The 27,950-nt window shown below is 39.3% G+C and overlaps 1 protein-coding gene across 8 annotated transcripts in view; it reads right to left on the minus strand.

Moving 5' to 3' along the window:
• The window catches only part of IPCEF1 (interaction protein for cytohesin exchange factors 1), a 167,701-nt gene that overhangs the window by 19,058 nt on the left and 120,693 nt on the right, over positions 1–27,950 (minus strand). For all 8 annotated transcript variants that reach the window (XM_070796421.1, XM_070796422.1, XM_070796417.1 and 5 more), the window contains 5 exons: positions 27,104–27,177; positions 25,611–25,682; positions 18,041–18,099; positions 16,641–16,729; positions 7,241–7,613 (listed from right to left, as the gene is read on the minus strand). In XM_070796421.1, coding sequence (XP_070652522.1) covers positions 7,241–7,613; positions 16,641–16,729; positions 18,041–18,099; positions 25,611–25,682; positions 27,104–27,177 — 667 coding nt within the window. The remainder of the gene's footprint in view (positions 1–7,240; positions 7,614–16,640; positions 16,730–18,040; positions 18,100–25,610; positions 25,683–27,103; positions 27,178–27,950) is intronic.

Here is a 27,950-nt window from a genome sequence, read left to right on the forward strand (position 1 = left end):
ATCAGAATTTGAAAGGAAAACTTTTTGAGGTTGGAAAAATCTAAATGCTCTCCCAAGGAAGATAGTCATTCCTAAATATGAAACACTTAAAAAAGTTTACGTAGAAAACAGTATTTCCTGTTTCATATGCAGTGTTCTAAGTACTTGAGAAAAGAAAGACTATGGAAGTTACTTGTTACCAAGAGAAGATATAACTACACAGTCATTTGGACATTCAGACTTTAAGACTTTACAAATGTCATTCACTTTAGCACCTGACGAGCTTCCCTGGTGGCTCAGTGGTAAAGAATCCTGCTCCAAATGTAGATGTGGGTTCAATCCCTGGGTCAGGAAGATCCCCTGGAGAAGGAAATGGCAATCTACTCCAGTATTCTTGCCTGGAGAATCCCAGGGACAGAGGAGCCTGGAAGGCTGTATAGTCCATGGGGTTTCAAAGAGCTGGACACGACTTAGTGACTAAACAACAATAGCACCTGATGCAAAGAGATTAAAAGCATTTTATAGGCTTCCTCTAGTTAATGATTCTGATGACTCTACATAATACAGTCAAATTTAGAATCATCAGATCAGATCAGTCACTCAGTCGTGTCCGACTCTTTGCGACCCCATGAATCGCAGCACGCCAGGCCTCCCTGTCCATCACCATCTCCCGGAGTTCACCCAGACTCATGTCCATCGAGTCTGTGATGCCATCCAGCCATCTCATCCTCTGTCGTCCCCTTCTCCTCTTGCCCCCAATCCCTCCCAACATCAGAGTCTTTTCCAATGAGTCAACTCTTTGCATGAGGTGGCCAAAGTACTGGAGTTTCAGCTTTAGCATCATCCCTTCCAAAGAAATCCCAGGGCTGATCTCCTTCAGAATGGACTGGTTGGATCTCCTTGCAGTCCAAGGGACTCTCAAGAGTCTTCTCCAACACCACAGTTCAAAAGCATCAATTCTTTGGCACTCAGCCTTCTTCACAGTCCAACTCTCACATCCATACATGACCAGAGGAAAAACCATAGCCTTGACTAGATGAACCTTTGTTGGCAAAGTAATGTCTCTGCTTTTCAATATGCTATCTATAATTTATGCAACTAAGATACATCTGGACAATTTATCTTACTCATAAGGATACTACTAACCAAGGATATTAGCATAGTATAATTTTAGAGACAGATTAACTATTTGTCTCTGCTGCTGTTAAGAAATAGCTTTTTGCTGGTGGAAACAGCTTTCATGTACTGAACTTTTAACTGTGTAACAGGTACTGTGTTAACTACTGTACCAACATTATCTTAATACCTTTGTAACAACCCTACAAGGAAGTATTATTAGTCCTAATATAAAGGAGAGAATGTCAAGACACAGAAAGATTAAAAACTTTGACCAAATTCACAAAGAAACAAGTCTAAGTTCTGATCCAAAGCGCATTGCCTTAAACATTATGCTTTATGCTATAAAAATATTTGACACACTGTCTTTGAATGAAGTTCAAGGAAGAGGATTTCAAGTCAAATAATGCATAGTTATCAAGACAGTAGCTGGCAAGGCCAAGGCTCAGATCCCTGGCCCCTCTACTCTGTCTCCAAGGGAAAAGTCTCCACCCAAAGCCTCTGCTTCCGAGGTGCCCAGATTTTATACCTTAAATTCTGTTCTCACAGGGCACTCAGTCCTAGGAGAGGAAATTCATAAGCTGGTCAGCAACTTAAGACACAGGCTGGAGAATCAGATTCTCTGCTTGGGTGTTTGAACCAGACACCTAGGGATAATGAACCAGTTCACATCAGGAGCTATCATGGTAGGCTGGACCCCCAAAGACAACAAAGATATAAAGGCACAGAAATGGAGAATGCAAAGTCAGGGTCTCAAAAAATGATGGCAGGTAAAGAAAATTCTATAAGAGAAAAATCAAACAGATTGAGAGAAAGTCAGAGACAGCATTCAAGTATAAACCAAGTATAATCTTGTGTTTCTGTAACTCTGAGACTAATTTTACTTTGGTTTCCCATATTTTCCTATATTTGATTTACCTTCTCTACCAATCAGATATCTATTAATATTTTATCATGGATATTTGATGTTTCTATTAAGCAAGATAACTCAGTACCCCTGTACTGTATCATTGCTTTCATTGATAAGAATAAACTTAGTCCATTGGGAGACCCTTAGTGTTTTCTGTTCTTTTGTTTTATTATTATTGCCTGTGTGGCAGTGATTTTCAGAAATAACCTGAGGTTGACCTCATTACCCAAGATTCTAATAAGTGGCTTTTTACATTTTTAAAACAAAGATTCCATTTGTTTTTAAAATGTATTCTTCCAATCATAAGAGCACCTTGGATTAGGTGAAATAGTTAATGCAAACAAAAAATTTCTACACCTGCTCATACTCTGAGCAGACAAAAAACATCAGCATGCACATCAAACTAGAATTTGGTCAGGTTTGGGGTAATTGCTAAATTCTAAATCTGGCTAATTTGTGTCACTTTCCTGGGGTGTCATGCATCCTCTAGTTATTTGTATATCTTCATTAAAGATGCATCTATTCAAAATGCTTTCCACATTCAATCTTGCTGTACTTCTACTTAACAATCTATTTGCATAAATTGGGTATTAGTCTCATTACTGATTGAGGAGGGCATGGCAACCCACTCAGTGTTCCTGCCTGGAGAATCCCATGGACAGAGGAGCCTGGCGGGCTACAGTTCATGGGGCCACAAAAAGTCAGACACAACTTAGCACACACACTTATTACTGACTATTCAGCTTGTCAGCATCCAGGGTATGGCCACTTCATTCATGGAGTAGGTGTAACTGTCTCACACTGTCGACATAATATAAGTAGAAAAATACAGTGTGAGTCATCATCACACAGGCATGAGTCATGGGCCAAATAACCTTTCATAAAAGAAAAGAAACAGGACAGAGTAAAACTGAGCTGAGATGAACATTCCATTAACCTCATCATCTCTTTCCCTGCTTTGCTTTGTGGAAAGACTCAGTGAAGAGTCTGAAGACCTCTGATCTACCAACGTAGAAAGGCAACAGGATACAATTAACACCATGTATTGTTTAACTAGCTTACTCTGTGGAGGAAGATGTCTAAAAGGGTTTAACTTCAGTATAAAATTCTAGCAACTACAGTTTTAATTGCATACCAACTGTAAAATATTTCTCTCATTGTCTAAATAAAAAGAAGGCTATAATACGTGCTGTCTGCTTATTTCTGGGCTCAGTTATTAACCTTCAAGAATCTTTTCTAGGATAAAAGCCTCTTTCTCCAGCAAACACATCTTGAGACTGGGACTTAATCTAAAATCCTAAGTCCTATCATAGACCTTGTTGAAACTTCAATCCCTGTCATATTAATAAAAGCATCCTGAACCATATGTCAGGCACAAGACTTTTAGCATTTTTCTTTTTTAATTTGCAGATAAAAAATAATAATTTTTAGAAGTCAGAAAAATGAAAAGCTACCTCTTTTCCAACACACAAACACATATATAAAACACACACGCACACACATACACACACAAATACGCAACCTGATTACTCAACATGTCATGGCAAACGCAAGCAAAAACTGGGTGGCTGTTTCCATAGCAATGACTTTCTGTGGTTTAACTCTGCTGGGAATTTGACCAAATCCCCAGCAGCAGGAGAAAAGCATCAGCAAACATTCTGTACCATATGGCAAATGCCAACAAATCAATGAGGGGAAAAATAGTTTTATTTTCTCTTCCTTTCTACCCAAAGGAATACCTTTGTGTGGAGCTGTTTGAAGAAGCACACAGATTTCATTGGTCACTCTGCACCTAACTCAAAATGTTAAAATACCTGGTTTCTTCCTTTGGAGATTAAAAGACCTGTTGGTACTCAGCCAGGCTCTGCAGCACACACATGCCCAGAATGACGTTAGACATGGACAAGAACTGCAGGCATCTTCCTGTGACTTTCAAATCATTCATCCTAAAGGAAAACTCAATCTGCAGAGTTACCTCCTGAGAATGAACGAGAATGGAACTTTATTCTCATTTGCTTCTGAAGCCATCCTCGTCCTAGGTGCTGTGTGTGTGTGCGTGTGTGCAAGCTTGTTTGTGCATGCGTGAAACTTTTTAGTCCTACCAATGGTCCAGTGATTAAAGTAAGAGTTGATAACAGGAGAGAGTAAATATGGCCCTTTTCATTACTTTCTTTAGTTCCACCTATCCTGTATCTGGAAGGATCTTCCAAATATCACATTAGAGGCAATCTAGTTCAAGACGCTTAAATTCCCTCCTTAGTATATCTCCATAAGGCCAAAAATTGTAATCAACACATAATATGCAATTAATACGCAATGAAAATGGTTGTCTCAGAAAGAGTAAACACCTTCAGTGATGAGGAACACACTACTTTCCAAGGAACCTGTTCAGTTCTGAACAATTCTCAATGCTAAAAAGTGTCTAATGTTGAATTGAAAATTATTTCCTTTTTATGTGAACGATTGGCCTCAAAATTTACATCAATTTGAACTTCCACAGAGGTGCAAATTAAGCCCAGCACCTTCATATGACAGCACCTCCCCAAGCTGAGGCCAGCCTGAGTCTCCTGCCTTCTATCCTGCACAGTCCAATATTAACCCATCTCCCCTTACTCATCAGTGGTGCTATTTCCATTCTCCCCCCTACCCAACCTCGCTCATCTCTAGAAGCAGGTTATTTTGGCAATAACTGTATTTACTAATGTAAAGTAGATCATTAGCATTAATTAAGGGTATCCAACAAAAATGCCATCAGATGGGGACTTCCCAGTGATTAAGACTCCAAACTTCCAATGGAGGGAGTATGGGTTTGATCCCTAAAAGTGAAAGTGTTAGTCACTCAGTCGTGTCTGACTCTTTGCGACCCCATGGACTGTAGCCCACCAGGCTCCTCTATCCATGGAACTCTCCAGGCAAGAATACTGAAATAGGTTGCCATCCCCTTCTCCAGGGGATCTTCCCAACTCAGGGATCAAATGCTGGTTTCCTGCATTGCACGTGGATTCTTTAACGTCTGAGTCACAAGTGAAGTCAGGGAAGTAAGATCCCACATGCCTCAGAAGCATGGCCAGAAACTAAATAAATTAACAAAATAAAATAGCCTATTCTCAAGCTCTCCTGAAAATATAATGTCATCTGGGGCCCAGCAGGTAATTCAACTGTGTGAAGCATCTTCAGATAAGGCCATAGGGAGTGGTTAACAACTGTGGTGACTTGGAGAATGAGTTCCCAGTCTGAGAATTCAAATAAATGCTGTACACACACACACACACACACACACACACCAAGGTCTGTAGAGTTCTAATCCTTGGCCTAAATTATTCTGATGTGCTGTGCTATGTTAAGTCGCTTCAGTCATGTCCAAATCTGCATCCCCATGGACTGTAGCCCACCAGTCTCCTCTGTCCATGGAATTCTCCAGGGAAGAATACTGTAGTGGGGTGCCTCTTCCTTCTCCAAAATTACTCTGATACAAAATATCAAATTAATAGGGTACATATAAAAAATTGAGAACTTAAAGAATTGTCCCTGATGAACCTGGGAGAGGGGGCGAAGCAGTCGTTTACACCATCAGATCACCGTGGCTGGCGATCCTGGAAATTTAGCCAGTCAACTTATCATTTTCTCATTTTTAAGTATCTTCTATCAGGTAAGCTTGTCTGACAGTGGAGAGAATAAGGCACAGACCGTCAGGAACAACCCATCATGACTGAAAACTAATCATTTTTTTAAAGTTAGTCTGGATAAAAGATAAGGACCAATTACCATGGAATATTAAAAAGTATTAGATAGCATCACCAACTCAACAGATATAAACTTGAAGAAACTCCGGGAGACAGTGGAGGACAGTGAAGCCTGGCGTGCTGTGGTCCAAGGGGTCGCAAAGAATCGGACACGACTTGGAGACTGAACAACGACAACATTACGAAGGCTCACACTCTTCATTTCTACACTCCAGTAACTCTTTCTTTTGCTAAGACTTCAAATGATTTTTTTTCTTTTATTAACACATAAGCTGTCCTCTCCTTTGGTTTTAAAGTTCTAGTGATGCCCTCCGAGGTAGATTGCCTCTTCCTGTTAACTACATGAGCAGGCACCTCAGGAGCCAACTAGCTTAGGACCCAGCCCTTATCTGTGATGATAGCTCGGGGAAGGTGGTTGCTCTGTGCATGTTTTGAACAAAGGAGGTGATGTCATCTACAAAATGTTGATCTAGTCACCATGAACTCCAGATCAGAGGACATGGGACCAAATCAAACAAAAACAACCTATGGCTGATTCATGTTGAGGTTTGACAGAAAATAAGAAAAATGTGTAAAGCAAGTATCCTTCAAAAAAATAATTAATTAAAACAAAAAACAAAGAAAACTCACACTTTATCTCAGATTGGTGAAAAGGTATCATTATTTTGTGAACACATGTCTCACAGTTGCAAGCATTTGGTTAGTGACACTTACAGTGGGCTGGAGAAGGGAATGGCAACCCACTCCAGTATTCTTGCCTAGAAAATTCCATGGACAGAGCAGCCTGGAAGGCTACAGTCTATGGGGTCCTAAAGAGTCAGACTGGAGGAGGAAATGGCAACCCACTCCAGTATTCTTGCCTGGAGAATCCCATGGACAGAGGAGTCTGGCAGGCTACAGTCTACGGGGTTGCAAGAATCAGACACGACTTCGTGACTAAGCACACACACAGTGGGCAATGAATGGCCTTGAAGCTGGAGTTTTCCACATGCAACCTCCTCTACAGAAGTAACCTCCGCACTTCGCCTCACTTGACTTAATTATCGAATCATTCAAGACTTCCAACATTCTTTCTATAATCCACATTAGCATTCTACATCCACATACAAATACCCATTCTCTGAAAAGAGTAAATAAATTTTTAGGGCTTCCCTGGTGGCTCAGTGGCAAAGAATCTGCCCACCAATGCAGGAGACATGGGCTCAATCCTTACTCCAGAAGGATCCCACATGCCACAGAGCAACTCAGCCCGTGAGCCACAGCTATTGAGTTGTGCTCTAGAGCCCGGGAGCCACAACTGCTGAGCCCACATGACCTAGAGCCTGTGCTCTGCAACAAGAGAAGCCTCCATATGGAGAAGCCCACACGCCACAGCTGGAGAGTAGCCTCAGCTCACTGCAACTAGAGAAAGCAGCCCGTATAGCAACAAAGACCCAGCACAGCCAAAAATAAATAAAATTATGTTAAAAAAATAATAATTTCTTGCTTTTACCTCTGTCTGTCATCTTTGATCCAGCAGGCTTATCTGGGACGGTAAGATGGTCAATGTTGCTACTCAAGGAAGAAGTGTCATCACTCGATAGAGAGTTCAAAAATCCACTTTCTGATGCGTCAGCGTTGTTTTCTAGGGCCCCGCGGCCATTTGCCTCTGAGGGGGCAGGTGAAAGCAACTGCACTGCACATGTCACAGACTTTCCCATATCTTCAGTGGCAGATGAGCTGCTCACCATGTCAATCCAGGACTGTCTTTCTCTCGATATGGAGGAAGACAGACTGCTGGGAGTCTTTTTTATGTTTTCCATGGAAGAGAAGGAACGTGATGTTTCACTCAATTTGGATGAAGATGAAGATGCCTGTTGTGCAGCCTATTTTTCACAAAGAAAACCAAAAGAGCATGAAATAAATTATGATTAAGTCAACATTCTCTACTTGTCATTTTCAATGAAGGTAGACCAGTGTTTCAAAAAAGAGCCAATAATAAAAGAGTTGAAAGAAAATTAGATGGTGTTTATACCTGTGTGATAGGCATGATGATGCCATTTTCCCAAACACTTAGAAGACCTCTTTGAGGAATTCTCTGGAACACTGAAGGACACTTGGAGCAAAAAGTAGATTACTGAATTTTCACTGATTGGGCAAAAACTCTTAAGAAAGGTAATTAAAAGAAAGAAAAAGCTGGAGCCAAACAGGAAGCATAATAACACGAACTGAATGGAAGACCAGTGATGTAGACAAAACACATGTATTTATACTCTCAAATGTTTTTCAGATATTCTTTAGCACATGACCAGTATCAGCTCATAACTACATAATTAGGTGAGCTAATGTTAACTCATTCACTCTTCAATAATTTTAAAATGTCAATAAACTTTCTCCAAAAAAGACAAGAATACATATGCAGGGTCGTAATTCATTAAAGGAAACCAAGAACTATGAGAAATGGGTTGATGATGTAGGATCTTCTGAAAGCAGCTGCTGACACACAATTCAAGGGTGAATGACAGCCCTGGTAAAATCTTCACCAGTCTATCAATGCAACAACACCAATGTCCTCTCTTGGGAAGAACTTCATTTATTCTGACATTTTATCTTTATCATATATTTGCATTAAAACATATGCTTTCTTTTGGAAAATGGTAATGGTAGCTATACCTTTTGTCTTTTTGGAGCTTTTTAAATGTTCTGCATAGCAAAATAAAGATTTGGCAACTAGATGCTGGTCCTCCATTTTTAATTTTATCGTTCAATAAAAATCCAAAAGTCTAAACACCAGTGCTCTGGGGTTACCCTATATCTCCAGTGGCAGATAAGACAGTGAAGTCTGTGTTCTGGTTCTGTTTCATTACATCATTCTATGAGATCCTGCTGTCAATTTCAAGCATTCAGAACTCCAAGGAAGTGGAGGAAGTGGTAGGGAGGAGACTGTTCGAGGGAAGGAGCCAAAAAGCAAAGTAGGATCCTCTCCCAAAACACTCAGAATGATTGCAACTAATTCAGGATAGTTGACTTTGCTCTAAATTAATATGTTCCCAAGAATTTTTCAGATTCTAAGCTTTATGTTCTGATGAAAAAATCAGTAAATATCCAATGAGTGCCTAGCTAGCTGCAAGCTAGACATGGATTGTCAAATAAGCAATAAATAAATAAGCAGCATGCATTTTTAGTTACTCAGTCATGTCCAGCTCTTTGCAAACCTTTGTACTATAGCCTGCCAGGCTCCTCTGTCCGTGGAACTTTCCAAGCAAGAATAGTGGAATGGGTTTCCATTTCCTCCTCCAGGAGATCTTCCTGACATAAGGATGGAACCTGTGTCTCCTGTGTCTCCTGCATTACAAGCGGATTCTTTACTCATTGAGCCAGGCGGATTCTTTACCCACTGAGCCATGGCACTAAAGCATCTAGTTAATATATTAAGTGAAAATACTGGCTTAAAATTCAACATTCACAAAGTGAAGATCATGGCATCTGATCCCATCACTTCATGGCAAATAGATGGGGAAACAATGGAAACAGTGACAGACTTTATTTTCTTGGGCTCCAAAATCACTACAGATGGTGACTGCAGCCATGAAATTCAAAGACACTTTCTCCTTAGAAGAAAAGCTATGACCAACTTAGACAGCATATTAAAAAACAGAGACATTACTTTGCCATCAAAGGTCTGTCTAGTCAAAGCTATGGTTTTTCCAGTAGTCATGTATGGATGTGAGAATTGGACCATAAAGAAAGCTGAGCACTGAAGAATTGATACTTTTGAACTGTGGTGTTGGAGAAGACTCTTGAGAGCCCTTGGACTTCAAGGAGATCCAACCAGTCAGTTCTAAAGGAAATCTATTCTCAATATTCATTGAAAGGACTAACACTGAAGCTGAAGCTTCAATACTTTGGCCACCTGATGTGAAGAACTGATTCACTGGAAAAGACCCTGATGCTGGGAAAGATTGATGGCAGAAGGAGAAGGAGATAACAGAGGGTGAGGCAGTTGAATGGCATCACCAATTCGATGGACGTGAGTTTGAACAAGGTCCAGGAGTGGTGATGGACAGGGAAGCCTGGTGCGCTGCAGTCCATGGGGCTGCAAAGAGTCAGACTGAGCAACTGAACTGAACTGCTTGAGGACACTAATTCATCACACACGTCTTCCTAATAGCAACATGCTTGGCATGACATGAAAACTTTCCTTTCAGGAATATCAATGAGCTTTCAAACTGGCTGCCTTCAACCACCTAGACCACTTAGCTGGGAGATCCAAGATCTGCAGTTCACGAAAAAGCAACTACAACAACAAAGGAAAACCCTAGCGATCTGAAGGAGTTAATACACCCCCCTACCAAACTGTCCAAATAAAGGCCAAGACTTGTTTACTCTTTAACAAGATCTACAGAATAAATATTAACAAAAATACCCATTCAGGCCCAGTGCTGACATGGTCCCCTATTGTGAGCTATTTTTGTCAAACTTGGCTTCAGTGTGATCAGTTTCCTTTCCTGAAAAGAGACCAAGCACAAGCTTTTCCTGTTGCTCCTACTGATACTACTGTAATTTGATTATAGCAAAATAAGCTATTTGTGCAAAAAGCTGTTGCTGCAGCATTTTTCATAAGCCTTTTTGAACTTAAAAACTCTGCCTAAAAGAATGAAAGACTTAAAAGACTATGTCAATGAGCATCAGAAATTTCTAGGAAATGCTTTCAATCCATTGTTTTCCAGCACCATGTAGCATTTATAAAGCTGATTTTTGAACAGAAAAAAGAAGGGTGAGGGACAAAAGAGAATAAGAAAAGAACCAGAAAGAAGGACAAACAAATGAGAAAAAGATGATATGTACCAGGTCAGAGGGAATTTTCATTCAAAGAAAGGTGGACACAAATCTAAAGTTCCCTGGAGTGCTACCACAGAGAATCAATATGGGAATGAGCTTTGCAAACCCTGCAGTGCTAAACTCGGTTCATTATTTCTATGACTCTCTAGCTACCTATAACTACAAGTCAAACTGAGAACTTTTAGCTCACTGCCTTCTATGAACCATTCAAGTATCCATTCAAGGGCTAGCTCCTCCTGGAAGCCTTCACTGGGTGCCTCAGGGAGAGGCAGGCATCTTTGCCTGGTTCTCCCATGCTTACTTCTATTATACCAGGTGGAATATAATTTTATTTGTCAACTATTACTGTAATTGTTGAACAACTTGTTCCTCTTTTTTGGTGAGTTACTTGAGAGAAGGCTGTTTTTAATCATTTTTGCGTCTCCATGTTTTGCATTTGTGCCTGACATTAATAAATTAGTAGTTGGTAATAACTAAAAGGGGGCTGCCCAGCTGGCTCAGCAGTAAAAAATTCCCCTGTCAATGCAGGAGACTCAAGGGATGCCGTTCGATCCCTGGGTTGGGAAAACCCCCTGGAGAAGAAAATGGCAACCACTCCAGTATTCTTGTCTGGGAAATCTTATGGACAGAAGAGCCTGGCAGGCTATAATCCACGCACTCACCAAAGAGTCAGACATGACTTAGTGACCAAACAACAAATAAACCAATGCTACAAAGGCTGGTCTAGACAGCCAGCTGTACAAGAAAAGTGCCTAGAGAAGTTCAGTCTCTTACTCAGGAGCACCCTGGAATTCTCTGCAAAGTGCTATGGATGATTTATCCTAATCCCAAGATCCAGAATTACTGCTTGCAATGCCAATATTCCCACAAATGTCTTCACAATCTCAAACAAAATTATTTTATTTATTATTGATTAATAATTGCATGCTGTTTCACTTCTTAGAGAACAACTGGGTTTTAAAATGCTATTTTTTTAATGAGAAAATACAGGACATTTTTAAAATCTTAGTTTTCATGAGGAAACTATGTGCGTTTTAAATAAAATAATCAATAAGACATGTTTCTCCCCATTTTCTGTATAAGACATTTTTAATCATTGAAGAAGCTTAGTTAAAAAGCTGATTAGCTCTAAAATTCTTTTCTTTGAATTGCTTTTAAAGCACAAGCATGACATGGCAAAAAAGAGTTTAAAATGGCCACCAAAAGCCTGTAATTAGAAAGGAGTGAGTCAGCATATAAATCTTAAGCAACTTTAGTCAAAGTACATGAAAATACAAAAGTAATGCACAAATAATTTTAAATCCACTTATTTTTTATCCAAAATTTTTTCATCCAATTTTTCATCCATACTATCTCCCTTACATACATTTCTATTATTATATATAGCACACGTAACTAAAGATCGTTTCCTTCAGTAAATAACTGAGTAAGAACTATCCTAGTAAGATTAAATTTGAATTTCTACAACTGTTTTTACCCCTTCTTGTGTTTAATCTCTGACCTCTTCCTCTGCCTCTGCCCAATGAGCCACAATGTGCAGAGTTTGTTTCTACTTATCGCTTCTTTGATTTTTTTTAGTTGATTTTCCCCCATCTTTTGGATATAAAGGAACTGTACTTCTGAAAAGCGTTAAAATATAAGGACTATGGTGCTAAAATAATTTCCATGAGCTGCTTAAATCTGGGATGATAATATCTTCTCAGTTTCTCTCATATCCGATCCACCAATTGGTCTTAGAACTATGTTCAAAATCCAACCATTCCATCTCTCAACTACACCCTGACCCCAGTCCTCACTTCTCACACTAGATGACTCAACACTTTTCCTTAGATTTCTTTGCTTCTGGACTTCCTCCCTATGTCACAGGTCACTCCTACATGGCAGCCTGAGTGGTCCTTTCAAAATGGACATTGTTCACATCACTTCTCTGCTCAAAACACCCAAAGGCTGAGGAACTCAAAACATCAAAGCCCTTCAGTTCAGTTCAGTTCAGTCACTCAGTCGTGTCCAACTCTTTGCGACCCCGTGAATCGCAGCACGCCAGGCCTTCCTGTCCATCACCAACTCCCGGAGCTCACCCAGACTCACGTCCATAGAGTCAGTGATCCCATCCAGCCATCTCATCCTCTGTCGTCCCCTTCTCCTCCTGCCCCCAATCCCTCTCAGCATCAGAGTCTTTTCCAATGAGTCAACTCTTCGCATGAGGTGGCCAAAGTACTGGAGTTTCAGCTTTAGCATCATTCCTTCCAAAGAAATCCCAGGGCTGATCTCCTTCAGAATGGTCAGCAAAGTAATGTCTGCATTTTTTAATGTGCTGTCTAGATTCGTCATAGGTTTCCTTCCAAGGAGCAAGCACCTTTTAATTGCATGGCTGCAGTCACCGTCTTCAGTGGTTTTGGAGCCCAAGAAAATAAACTCTGTCACTCCTTCCACTTTTTCCCCTTCTATCTGTCATGAAGTGATGGGATGGGATGCCATGAGCTTACTTTTCTTAACGCTGAGCTTATATGATGATAGTCTTACCTAATGTTATAGTAGGAGCCCAGGGAATGCTTGTTTCAATACAAATGGACTTAAGGATGGATGTGAGACCACTAAGTTAGGTCACTGAGATGGGAGCAGTGTTTAGAATGTTATTCCAAATGTCAATCAAATGTTATTCCTTAAAGTTCTAAGTTAAGCATTGTCTGGAAGACCACTAAGGCTAACATTATTTTTCTGAAGGAATGTATTAGAAATAGATAAATGTTGAACAGTTAGATTTTATGTTCCTTAGAAACAGAATGTGTTGCTGCTGCTCACATATATCCCAGGCAGATTTTGTTTTTGTTTTCTCTTGTTTCTGAAAAGCAGACATGCTAGACACTTGGTTAAAATAACACTTAAGCTTTTTATTTAAACAGATGAAATTTTTGAGATTATGGTAACGTTTGTACAGACCAAGAGCAAACATTGTTTTGGCTGAATCCGGCATAGGCTAGTCATGACTGAGCTATCTAAGCCTAGACAAGTAAAGAAGACAAAATAAAACCAAACTCCCAAACAACCAAATCTTTCCCAAGTTCTTGTTTTTCTTTTTTAATTTTGTGGTAATGAACTTTCATTTTGGAATAATGAATTCATGAGTATAAAATAATTACTATTCTAGAAAATTATTTCAAAAATGATAAAATCTTGAATTAAAATTTTAATTCTATGTCCAATCATTTTGATTTCTATAAACAGTAAGATTTCAGCACCAGACCAGTTTGGACCTATGCTTCTCATGGGTGAAACCACATTTCACAAAGAGCATAAGGAATATTACAGGGTCTTTGAGTAAATAAGAGATTTCTGTTCATGTTTATTCTTCTTGAGAAGGCCCCACAGGATGGATAATGGAAAGGACATCCATTTATTTACAAAGAAATTAAAAAGGGAAAGCTTTTTGGCAGGCTTAAGATAGATGAGACTCTGTAGGTTTCACTTAGGAAGATCCTTTGTGAAAATCACTACCCATGATTTCTTGAAACCCACAAAACAGCAAAAAAGGAACTGACCTCATTATATTTCAAACTCATTAATTTTATATGATATAAAGTGATTTAAAAGCTCAAAGATCATTAAAAATTTGTTACAAATATTTTTCAAGTTTAATTTTTAAAAAGTGTTATCTGGTAACTTGATGCTGCTTAAATGCTTATTCAGGCTTCCCGGGTGGCTCAGTGGTAAAGAACCTGCCTGCCAGTGCAGGAGCTGTCAGATACTAGAGTTTGGTCCCTGGGTTGGGAAGATTCCCTGGAGGAGGGCATGGCCGTCCACTCTAGTTTCTTTGCCTGGAGAATTGCATGAACAGAAGAGCCTGATGGGCTACAGTCCATAGGGCTGCAAAGAGTCGGACATGACCGAAGTGACTTTATCATGCATATGCTTATTCATTCATTTAATATTCATTGAGAACCACTATCCTAAAGAGTACTTGGACAGCAAAGAGGTCCAATCAGTCAATCTTAAAGGAAATCAACCCTGAATATTCACTGGAAGGACTGATGCTGAAGGTGAAGCTCCAATACTTTGGCCACCTGATGAGAAGAGCCAACTCAATGGAAAAGACCCTGATGCTGGGAAAGAGTGAGGGCAAAAGGAGAAGGGGACAGCAGAGGATGAGACAGTCAGATAGCATCACCGACTGAACGAACATGAATTTGAGCAAACTCTGGGAGATGGTGAAGGACAGGGAAGCCTGGCATGCTGCAGTCCATGGGGTCGCAAAGAGTCGGACATGACTTAGTGACTGAACAACAACAACAAATCATCATATAATGCAACTCAGCCACGATCCTTCATCTAAGATGACAATGTGGTTGCTTTTACATTCACCAAGTAGAGTTCTAGATCCCTTAAAAAGCTCTTTGTAAACTCCAATACTTTGGCCACCTGATGCAAAGAGCTGACTCATTTGAAAAGACCCTGATGCTGGGAAAGATTGAAGGCAGGAGGAGACAGAGGAGGAGAAGGGGACGACAGAGGATGAGATGGTTGGATGGCATCACTGACTCAATGGACATGAGTTTGAGTAAACCCCAGGAGTTGGTGACGGACAGGGAGGCCTGGCATGTTGCAGTCCATGAGGTCACAAAAAGTCAGACACGACTGAGCATCTGAACTGAACTGAATCTGTGATATAGTTTGCCATTTATAAAACTTAAAATCACAATATTTTAGAACTAAAATAATTCATATGAGATAGAGAAGAGACACAGAGAGAAAAAGACAAAGACAAAAAGAAACTACACAAAAATATAGGCTTCTCCATTAAGCCAACAAGGCTAACTTTAGAAGAGGATTCAGTCTACATCAAGGGAAAGCTAAGAATATATTAAGAAAGGCTATATTGTACGTCTAGTTCAAAAATTGGTCTACATTTTACCATAGTCAACATTTAATTTTATTTATATCTTGCTTAACTTTGGCTAATCCTATTTAATAGAAATTTTAAATAAACATTCATTCAACAAATATTTACTTCTGGTCTTGACTGCTAGCCAAATAAATTAGAAATGTGACCATAATTCTCCACTGATAGCAAATAAAAGCAGTAGAGCTCATTATTTAAATGATATTAACACCTTTAACTCAGGAACTGGAAAAATGCAAATAAAGATTAAAAACCTTATCACACAAAATAGAAAATTCTGGCAGAAGAATTTTGGTCGGCAAAGGAGATGCTGTAACCTATGAGAACTTATAGTTACTGGGGTCTGTGGATGGACGAGTGTCATGGTACTGTGGAAAAGTCATGTCCTGTAAAGTTATAGGGGGTTTCCCAGGCAGCGCTAGTGGTCAAGAATCCCCCTGCCAAGTCTGGAGACGTAAGAGATGTGGGTTCCGTCCCTGGGTCGGAAGATCCCCTGGAGAAGGAAGTGGCAACCCACTCCAGTATTCTTGCCTGGAGAATTCTATGGACAGAGGAGCTGGGCTACAGTCCATGGGGTCGCAAAGAGTCAGACACGACTGAGTGACTAACACTCACTTTCATAGTCTTAATGTCCATCAATAACCTGAACTTACACTGGATGCTTCCAAAGTTTCGAATCAAACGTGGACTGCTCTCTGGTGAACACACCGAATCATTCTATAGGCAGATTTAATGCGCTAACCCCACTCCTGGCTTCCAGCTCTCTTTCTGATTCTAAATTTCTCTTCATGGTCTGGCCTTTACCCCCTTTACATTCATTTTACATCACTATAGGGCCTGCACCTAGGAAAGGCATTTTCAATTCTTTCTGAGAACAAGTAGGGTATAAATAAATGTTATAAAATAAGTCTTTGCCAGCATCGGCCTATTACCTAGAAGCCCTCTGCATTAGCGTGAATCCTCTGGGCATAATACACTTGTAGGTCACAAACAAATGCACCAAATTTGTCATACTAATGGGTTGCTATGGCACCCCGGGAATTACACTTGCTTTTTGGCAATACCTTTATTTAGCCTGCTCTAAAAACGTATCAGTCAAGGTAGTTTCTACCCAGCTGGAAGGAATGACATCCATACGTTTGATCGATGAGCAACAGACTAATTTGGTACCTACCGAAGGAGAGAGACTTTCTGCAGAGTGATGAAGGGGTGGCGTCTGGACCGCTATTTCAGGATCTTCCTGTTCACTCTCACTGTAGCATTCTAGAACAAAAAGGAAAATGCTGAATGTTTCAACGCTGTCATCACTTATTCCATAATGCATGAGCAGAGGTTTTTTTCCATCTGGCTATTGCAATTCCAATCCAATTCAGAAAGTCCTCATCTAGTGGGCTACCTGATACATAAGAGTTTCTCTCTGTTAGGGTTTCTGCCCTCAAAGAGTGTCCACTAGGCAGAAAGAGGAGTAATCATAGCTCAGGGAAAATAAAACTAATTCCTCAAAAGAGCTGTGAGTCATACACTAAGGGAGAATAAAATCAGCAGTGATTAACTTTGAGCATAGAAATCTTAATGAGCTGAAAATGGCAGGATAAGTAAACCACCAATGATGCACACAGAGTAATGTGAGTCCCAGGCGCCAAGTCTTCCGAGTTCCCTAAGGGACAGCGTGGAAAACAAAGCTGAAATTTTGCTTGATGCCGTATCACAGAAGGCCTTACATAACAGGATAAGGAGGAGGGTTTTGTGTAGTTATTTTTGTGCTCACAATCTATAAAATACTGCAAATATACCATGAGAATTTATTTTATGGAAAAGAGGATCAAGAAGACGGTTAGGACACTGATTTCACACTATCATATTCTACTTCTTTATTCTAAAACAAGTTGTCACTTTTCCATTTCTAAATTTAAGATTTTATGATTTTGCTCTCCAAAGAAATAACTCCCTACTTCTAACTCCTGAGTTTTATGTGGTCTGAGCATTTCAGAAATAGTGTCAGCTCTGTGACCCAGACACATAAAGACATCTTTCTTCTCAATATTAAGGAGCAACTGCATCATTAAGAAGAATTAGACTCCTGGAGCTTTTGAACACTGAAAGCTATAGACTGAGCTAAAAAAGTGGCCTTTGTCCCAGTCTGACATTCAGGCTCCTGGTGCAAACTTAGGGTAATTAGTCTTGGCACACACCTGGTGAAAATACTAAAATATCAGAGAGGAAAGAGTGGGCTGAAAGTTATCTGCCTAGAGATCACGATGAGATCACACCGATGAGTAAGAATTCAGTAAGTGGGGCAATAAAACATTTGCATTGGCAATTGACTGCGATCTCCATGAAGCCTACAGCTGCTAATGTGTGGGTGAAGTGTGAAAAGCATTCTTAGCCAGCCTGGGAGGCTCTATTCCATGTTGGTGAGCCAGTGTGATTATGTCTGTCTCTACATATTTTCAGATAATTTTAAATAACAAGCTATGTTTCATTAGAACAAGGCTCTACATAGAACTTGACTTTGTATTTTCACCCTATTCTCAGATGCTTGTTAAAGTTTCAGAAATTGAAAATAGAACATACCTTCATCCTTTGAAGTGGATTCAGGATGGATTTCAGCTAATCCCAATTTGTTTAACCACCTAAAATTCAAATAGAAAATAGACATTTGACCAGGGAGATTGGTCCCTCACCTATTCACCCTTATCCTAGACCCCAGAGGAAGGTCTTGTATCAGACTTTATAACGAAATTAATCGTAGTGCTATATCAGTATAAATGTTTTCAGAAACAGCCTAAACATGTGTTATGGAAACCTAAGACCACTGGTTTCACACTATGGTCCGTGTCATAAGCAATATGATACGAAATGAGGATAAGAAATGAGATGGCCCATTATACAGCTAGTTAAAGTGGGTAACTACATTAGATATTCTAAATATACAAACAAATACACATTTTGTAATTGCATATTTGAAATTCTTTCACAACCATCAAAATGAATTTCATAACTTGACCTTTAAAGTTCTCTTTAATTCTTAAAATGTAAGCTTACTTCACAAAAAGTGATGATGATCTATTTTTAAACCATGATCTTTATATCAATAAGGAAAAAGATCTGGCCAGAGTTTCACAGTTATTCCTAAGCTGGGGAAATTTTCAATTTCTTGAAAAATTTTATATAAGGTAAAACTGACAATGTCTCATTTTCCACTGACTTACCATTATTGGCAATGAATTTCAACTACACATCCATAATAAAAATAGAACTAAACAAACCTGAGGGAATGAATGCAAATGTGGCTTATGACTTCAGGCCAAGGGTTCAGTTAGAAATTTATTTTAATACACAAATTTTTAAAACACATAAAATGCATCTATTTCATATGTTCCTAGCTATATAACCTATTTGGACTGCAAGGAGATCCAACCAGTCCATTCTAAAGTAGATCAGTCCTGGGTGTTCATTGGAAGGACTGATGCTAAAGCTGAAACTCCAATACTTTGGCCACCCCATGTGAAGAGTTGACTCATTGGAAAAGACTCTGATGCTGGGAGGGATTGGGGGCAGGAGGAGAAGGGGACGACAGAGGATGAGATGGCTGGATGGCATCACCAACTCGATGGACATGAGTTTGAGTGAAGTCTGGGAGTTGGTGATGGACAGGGAGGCCTGGCGTGCTGCAATTCATGGGGTCACAAAGAGTCGGACACACCTGAGCGACTGAACTGAACTGATATAACCTATTTAAAGGAAAAATATTATTTGGGGACAGTGATAATCTAAATGACCTATTTCCCATTTCTTTCTACTTTTCTTTATTTTAAAAACATATTCCATAATACATATTAATCTTTTTTTGAAAAATAAGTAGCCGAAGTCAACTATCAACAAAATGACGATAATAATGCTATGCACTTATTGACTCACTTCGGACACGACTGAGCGACTGATCTGATCTGATCTGATGTTTTATTTTTGCTAGTCCAATAATGCGTCATAAACTATCCAGCTACACCCTCACCAAAGTATAAACACTGCATATTCCCAAATCTGCAATTGTCAACAAATTAGGAATCTTTACCCAGCCCTCAAATAAAATAGAACTTTCTATAAGAAGCAAGATGAGTTTCAGCCTCATTTGGGAAGTCCCCTTTTGTATCATGATAAACACGTGTCTCTAAGTGGCCACTTAAAACTAGACCAAGACCCAAGCCAAGATCATGCCAGAGGCACTGAAAAATATTCATCAAGACTCAACTGCAAAATAAACAAAACAAAGAAATGGAAAATGACAAAAAGCTACAAATGGCTAATAAATATAAGGGAAAATTCTCAGCCTCAATAATATTTTAGAAAATGCATATTCAAGCACAAGCAAATATTGTTCACCCTGAGATTGGCAAAATTTTTAAATATTGCTAATTTCTAGATTTCAAGATAAACAGTCTCATCCTTTGTTGAGTTGACCCTAAAAAACTGGTACAGTCAATATCAAGCAGTTAATTGGATGATACTATCTGACCTGCCTCTTGAGAAACCTATACGCAGGTCAGGAAGCAACAGTTAGAACTGGACATGGAACAACAGACTGGTTCCAAATAGGAAAAGGAGCACATCAAGGTTGTATGTTGTAACCCTGCTTGTTTAACTTCTATGCAGAGTACATCATGAGAAATGCTGGCCTGGAAGAAGCACAAGCTGGAATCAAGATTGCCGGGAAAAATATCAATAACCTCAGATATGCAGATGACACCACCCTTATGGCAGAAAGTGAAGAGGAACTAAAAAGGCTCTTGATGAAAGTGAAAGAAGAGAGTGAAAAAGTTGGCTTAAAGCTCAACATTCAGAAAATGAAGATCATGGCATCTGGTCCCATCACTTCATGGGAAATAGATGGGGAAACAGTGGAAACTGTCAGACTTTATTTTTTGAGGCTCCAAAATCACTGCAGATGGTGATTGCAGCCATGAAATTAAAAGACGCTTCGCTCCTTGGAAGGAAAGTTATGACCAACCTAGATAGCATATTGAAAAGCAGAGACATTACTTTGCCTCCATCCAGTCAAGGCTATGGTTTTTCCAGTGGTCATCTAGGGATGTGAGAGTTGGACTGTGAAGAAAGCTGAGCACCAAAGAATCGATGCTTTTGAACTGTGGTGTTGGAGAAGACTCTTGAGAGTTCCTTGGACTGCAAGGAGATCCTGCCAGTCCATCCTAAAGGAGATCAGTCCTGGCTGTTCATTGGAAGGACTGATGCTGAAGCTGAAACTCCAATACTTTGGCCACCTCATGTGAAGAGTTGACTCACTGGAAAAGACCCTGATGCTGGGAGGGACTGGGGACAGGAAGAGAAGGGGACAACAGAGGATGAGATGGCTGGATGGCATCACTGACTCGATGGACATGAGTTTGAGTGAAGTCTGGAAGTTGGTGATGGACAGGAAGGCCTGGCGTGCTATGATTCATGGGGTTGCAAAGAGTCGGACACGACTGAACGACTGAACTGAACTGAACTGAATTCAAAATATATTCATTCCCCTTCACCAAATAATTCTAATTCTAAATATCTATCCTTCAAAACACATCTTCATGTATATAAGAAATATGGAAGAATATTAATTCGATAGCCTTGCAATGACAAAAAAAAATGGATACAATAGAATTGTCCATTAACAGAAAAATGGATGAAGTATGGTAACAATTCCATCAGTACCATGTTATAAAGAAACTAATAAAAAGACTGCGGTTGGGTGAGGGAGCCTTGTCATGACCTGGAAAAATCCTAACATACTGTTAAGTAAAAAAAGCAAATACAAAACAAAGTGTTTATCCTGATTCAATGTGCTTCCTTTTTAAATTAATTTTCATTGTAATTGCTTTACAATGTTGTGTTGGTTTCTGCTGTATAGCAAAGTGAATCAGCTATACAGACACATATCCCCTCTTTTTTGTATTTCCTTCCCGTTTAGGTCACCAGAGATCACTGAATAGAGCTCCCCGTACTATACGGTAGGTTCTCAATAGTTACCTACTTTATACATAGTAGTGTATTCATGTCATCAATGTGCTTCTAAAACTGTGTGCAGGACTTGATTTGCAAAGCAAAGCATCAGAGAGGATATAGTCTTATTGTGAAAAGTGGCTTAATGTTAGGGAGAGAAGTTAAATTGGGAAGTAAAGTTGGGGGGATGGGAGGTTTTTCATTTTACATACTTCTATATTACAAGACTTTTTTTTACAAGAATGTGTTTTACACATTACTCAACTAAACACTTAAAAATACATTTTTAAAAACTGATCAGGCAAAGCACAATGAATTTAATGGCTAACTAATCCCTAGTTTATTCCTGATTTCATAATTTTATAATTGCATTTGACTCCCCCCCCAAAAAAAAGCATCTCAAAATGAAATAGACAAAATTCTTTAACATATCAATGCAAAAAAAAAATGATGAATTCAGAATGCCTGAATCAAGTAAAGACATTCCTAAGTTCCTTTTCAGAAATGAGCAGAACGGAAGAATACTGACAGTAAAGAAAAGATTCCTTTCAGCCCTCACTCAAAACTCTTCTCCCTGTAATTGACACTATCAGTTACTTGCTGGGAAAACTCGTGATTGTTCAGAATTTTGTTTGTTTTCTTTCTAGAACTTACAGGCTTAGAGTACCTTCTTTGCTAAGAACTTTTTTTTTTTTTTTTAACGTCTAGGCAGTAGAAAACTTTCTATTTGTAGCTAAATAGATAGATGCAAAAAGACTTATATTTATATAAAAGAAGACGACAGATGTTTCCTGGGAGTTTGTTGTATGTTAACTTGCTGTGAATGTGTGCGTTGAAGAAGTACAAGTGTTAAGAAATTGATGTACAAAATGAGAACATTCTTCCCACAAATACTGCCTGAGAAAGGCAGCTACCACCAGCCTTTGTTTAGAAACCAACTTTTACATTACCCTTAATTACTCACCCCTGCACTTGTAAATTGAGGGTCCCTGCAGAACACACAGTGTTTCTTAAACTTAATTACCTTTTCCTTCATGAGAAACGTCACCACCCAAAAAGGCAGTTTCTTAAGGAGGGGAACTTCTAAAACAGGCCCCGTCTCTCCAAATACCACTCCCTTGTTCCCCAGCACCTCTGCGTCTCACTGATACCCAGAGGCATTATGTCCTGGCTCCAACACGTCTCATCAGTAAGACAGGAAGTTCTTCAGTGGCTACTGAAGAGCAAATCTTTAAACATCCTCTGCCTAGTCTTGTGGGAGAAGGAGGAGGTTAACTAGCAATCCCAAAGGGATTCTGCATTGTTAGCTACTAGAAAAAATCATCTTCAGAATAATAAAGCTTGCTGCTGCTGCTAAGTCACTTCAGTCGTGTCCGACTCTGTGCGACCCCATAGACAGCAGCCCACCAGGCTCCCCCGTCCCTGGGATTCTTCAGGCAAGAACACTGGAGTGGGTTGCCATTGTCCTTCTCCAATGTGTGAAAGTGAAAAGTGAAAGTGAAGTCACTTAGTCGTGTCTGACTCATAGCGAACTCATGGTTTGCAGTCTACCAGGCTCCTCCATCCACGGGGTTTTCCAGGCAAGAGTACCAGAGTGGGGTGCCATTGCCTTCTCCAAATAAAGCTTAATAATGATATTATAAATAAAAAATTATGATACATTCAGGCATAGACAAAATGAGCCATTTACTTATGAGTGGCCAGATAGACAATTTTTGTATATAAAGGTCACTGAGAGATTCAAAAATATGGGGCCAGGACACCTCACACTCAAATTTCAATTTATAATCTTATTTGTAAGCTGGAAAGATAAATGCTAAAATAATCTCAAGTAACACAGATCTTCACAGCATAGAAAGGCCCGAAGACTTTGGCTTTGATAACTGTGAAAGGCTTAGACTTAATAGTCAGATAGGCAGAGTGTGTAGCTAATGCTCATATAACTGTATTCCCCATTAGATAGATCACTTCAAAGGGAAGATGAATAGACCAGATATGTAAGCAAAACTGGAATAGTGGGAGAGCAAGAGCTAAATAACGCTGATGTGTGATTGAGAGAGCAAATTTGCCTGAAATAGAGGAGTTTCAGATAATCTTGTAAGGGTCTCACACTTTTAAAATGTGTTTCACCATGTAGCTAGAGAAATTCTCTAGGTAACAAAAGACTTTGTGTCATTGTTTTCCTGGTAAAGTCAGTCTTACTCTCCCCCTTGTTGGAGTGAACAGAACTACTTTGAAAGAACCAGCCCTGGGATGAACAGAAAGGATACAGAACGGAAGAAAGCTGGAGATACAGGAAGTTCGTGGGAGAAGCTAGGTACTGGCAGGAGCCTATAGGGGTGGGGAGAGGTGGCTGACGGGCAGCTCTATTTCACCACCAGTAAAGCTTAAAAAGGGCTTCCCTCGTGGCCCAGAAGGTAAGGAGTCCAACTGCAATGCAAGAGACCTGGGTTTGATCCTTGAGTCAGGAAGATTCACTGGAGAAGGGAATGCTACCCACTTCAGTATTCTTGACTGGAGAATTCCGTGGGCAGAGAAGCCTGGTGGGTTATAGTCCATGGGGTCACAAAGAGTTGGACACAACTGAGCAACTGAACTGAACTGAACTGAGACTTTGCTAATCAATAGGATTTAGAGTTACCAAGGCAGATAAAAAGAGAAAAAAGAACTTTGACTGTCAAGTTTTTCATCTTCTCCTTTTGTGTTGTTGTGTTGTCTTCTAAGTCATATCTGACTTTTTGTGACCCCAGGCTATAGCACGCCAGGCTTCCCTGTTCTGCACTATCTCTCAGAGTTTACTCAAACTCATGTCCATTGAGTCAGTGATGCTATCTAACCATCTCATCCTCCTTTTGTGTATCTGCTCCTATTTTTCTCAGATGCTTGAGAAAGCCAGAGGGAAAAGCTAAAATCAAAAGAGGATAGAAACTATTTCTCCCTTTGTCCAAGGAAATAAAAGACTCGTTTGGAAGACTCGATTGTCAATACCTTGCTTTGTTATTTCTAACACAGGGTTTCCTAACTTTGTGCTAAAAAGCCATTCTGCCCTCATTGGAAGGTTTGTAATGGGAAGGTAAATGTAGGGAACAGATGAGAATGATTCTAGTGACAAAGGGCTTCTGTGAGGATACAGAGTAAGGTGCTCTGTGTGTGTGTGTGTGTGCATGTGTGTGTGTACTCTTGCTCATGCATGCTTAGTGAAAAGTAGTTTTTTTTTCCTTTAAGTTTCTTGAGCAACAGGCAAAAAAGAAATTACACAGAGCAAAAGGATAAAGTCATTATGTCTAAATTAATAGATATAATTAGATACAAAGATATAAATAGGTTAAACAATAAGCTCTATGAATGGAGATATTAAATCTGTATTCTTCATTTTTAATGCCCAGGATCTATTACAAGGGAGTACATCATAGATAATCCATACACATATTTTTAATTAATTAACTGAAAGCAATGAAACATTGACAATTCTGAGAATAGGACTTAATTAAACAGAACGCCCTCCAATGCCACAAGCACCTCAAATATATATAGTTTCATTCAAATAAGACCCCCTGGGATCACACTGTAATATAAACCAGCAGGGGATGTTGCAAGGCAGGCAATGCTCTACCAGGATATTCCACTTAACCTGAGCAAACAGGAAATGAAGTTAGTGATATACATTTTTATATTAGAGGGACTCTGAACAAGACGTGCTGCAAAATGTTCAGGATGGAACATGGAGAGATGATAAACGTGAGTCACCATGAATCACACAGCACATACGAAGTCCTGCAGGGAGTTTCCATGTAGATTTCTGAAAGCTGTGGGACCTGTAACACAAGTCTTGCAGGCTTTTCTCCCTGTGAGGCTAATTCTCACTTCCACATTTTCTTACAATGTCATCTGTCTTTTCCTTTCTCAGTCTAGTGTCTGAGTGCTTCCCTTAGAAGAACCCTACTACTTCTTCCTAAAACAGCCATTTTGATCTGTATAGTGCTCCAAAATGCTTCCAAATACTAGGAAAGAAAGCAGAAAGACTTTATAACCGCTAAGGAGTTTAGGCTGTAAAGCAGCAGAAACAAACGAAATGCACATATGCTTAAAATTCAGACACTTAACCAAAATAATCTGTAAAGATTATATCGAGTGATTTTTCTCTACTTACAGGTTCATTTCCTGCACATTCTCAGCAGCAAAATAAAAGGTCTTGATCTGTGGATGACTGATCTTAAAAGCGCTTGGAAGGAGAAAAGCACAGACACATGAGAAGTTAGAAATTAGTACAGTCAACAGTGCAGTCAACAGTAAAACAGTCAAATATATACATGGTAAGTTCATCTGATTTCTTTGTTAATTTACAAAAGCAGAATTTTTAATTACATTAAATATCTATTGTCTAATCTCTATTATATGTAGGGAGCAGAGGGTGAATTCATCACGTCAGGACTTTCAGACCAGGACTTAGTCTTGACTAATCAATAGTCTGTTCTTAAAACATATGAACATATTCTTTTATTTTCAATTGCTGTTTGTTATAGAGACAATAAACTAAAATATAAAGTGGTAGATGTGCAACTTCAAAGTACCCAGATCAACTCCAACAAGCAAAATATTTAAATTCAGATACTGCATTTATAGAAAAATAATTAAGTATAAAGTTTCTACACTGTGACAACACATCAAAAACATTAACCAAGCTATCCTCTATTGGTGAAGAAAAAATACAAGGCAGATTTTTGAGTTTAAAAGAAAAGTATAAAAACATCGACGATAACAAAGTATTTCCTCTTTACCATTTAGACAGGAAGTCCTGTAGTGTGGACCAGAGTTTTTATACGTGACCAGTTTGGTCAAAACCATAAGAATCGACGCAACCTCATGCATCACTAGGTACTTTCTGATGCAGCTACATCACAATGGCACAGACTTAAAGCTCACAACAGGTTAATTTTTTTTTTTTTTTAATAATCAGTTGCTGCTACTAGAAACACAGGTCAATAGGGAACTGCCCTTTTCTAACAAAACAGGAAGTGATGTCAAAAGCAGAACAAAGAATAAGTAAAAGATGAAAAAGACACATATACAAAATGAAGATGGATCCTGTTATGGGAAGAGCACTTGACTGGGAGTCTGGAGGTTGGGGACTCTGGCTCCCATTGCTTATCAAATCTCTTAGACTTTAAGTGTATCAGGGTGCAATCCCCAAGTCTAAGACAACTCAGAGAATTCAATTTCAGAATGCTACTAACAATTTCATGAACTAAGAAAAAGAAACTGGTCTCATATCATATCTGCTGCTCTTGTGAGTCCTATTTAACTAGCCATTCTCTTTACAAGGACACATTCTTGACATTTGATCACCCTGCCAGTCCTGGATGGCAGCTCGTTTCTCACTGGATCATGGACATGGTCATTAGCAGCATGCCCTGCCAGGGCTCCATGGGGTTTTAAAAACCATCTGCTTCACAAAGTGAAATTCCAGAAAACAAGAGGTTAAAAGCTTCTATTACTGTTTGGTGTGCCAAACCATAAAGTAAAAATTTTTAGACATTTGAATATCATCATCATGAACTTCTAAACCACCATATCACCTGAGGAGCTTATAAAAAGGCTGTTATCTCGGCACCATTATTTTGTGGGAAATGATAGACAACTTACTGCTTTTTCTTGCATTCAGATGCTTTCTCTACTGTGAAATCAGGCAGGTTAACAAATCCATCAGCTTTTTCTGCCTGAAATAAACACACACCACAAATAGGAATAAATGCATCAATCCTAGCAGTTCGTTTATTGAGATCATATGTTGAACAGGGACAGAACAAGTGAAATGGAGGAGGATCAAAAGATACTTCTCTGAATCAGCATTGGACTTCCCCCGGACATACATTTTATAAGAGAAATTAATAGTCTTCTAACAAAGCATCCAGAATTTTCTCTGAGAAGTAACATGACACAGTTTAGGGACAGCCAACGTGTGGCACAAGTAAGACCCACCCAACCCCTTCTTGTCTGTCTTCCTAGAAAACATCAGAGCTAACTGATCAGAGCTCCACTTCCTCTTGAGCCCAGGGCCATCTTCAGTATCTCATCCTACTTCTCTAGTGAGCCACAAGTATCTAAGGTGGAACCTAATTAGCATCACAGACATAGTCATTAACAGCATGCCCTATTACATGATGAACAGAGGCCTGATTTTGGAGTTAATTAAAATTGAGGTTCATATCATGGATCCACCACTTACTGGTTGTTATAGGATTTAAATAAACTCGGAAAAATAAAACACTTAACAGATACTCAACAAACATTATTTTCTCTCTCAAGTTTAGTAAGTTCCCAGAGGGTTAAATCACAGAGCCATGTCTTGGAAAATCTCAGTTCCATAATCAATTCCTCGAGTTCTTTCTATAAAGGAAAGAGTGCACAGGAAAATGATACTTCTAAGGACATAAAACGAATGCCACTTTAAAACACCATTTAGAGGAGAATGGATACAGGTATATGTATG

The sequence above is a fragment of the Bos indicus genome, chromosome 9 (genome assembly GCF_029378745.1).
Source record: "Bos indicus isolate NIAB-ARS_2022 breed Sahiwal x Tharparkar chromosome 9, NIAB-ARS_B.indTharparkar_mat_pri_1.0, whole genome shotgun sequence".
In the NCBI taxonomy this organism is placed as follows: domain Eukaryota; kingdom Metazoa; phylum Chordata; class Mammalia; order Artiodactyla; family Bovidae; genus Bos; species Bos indicus.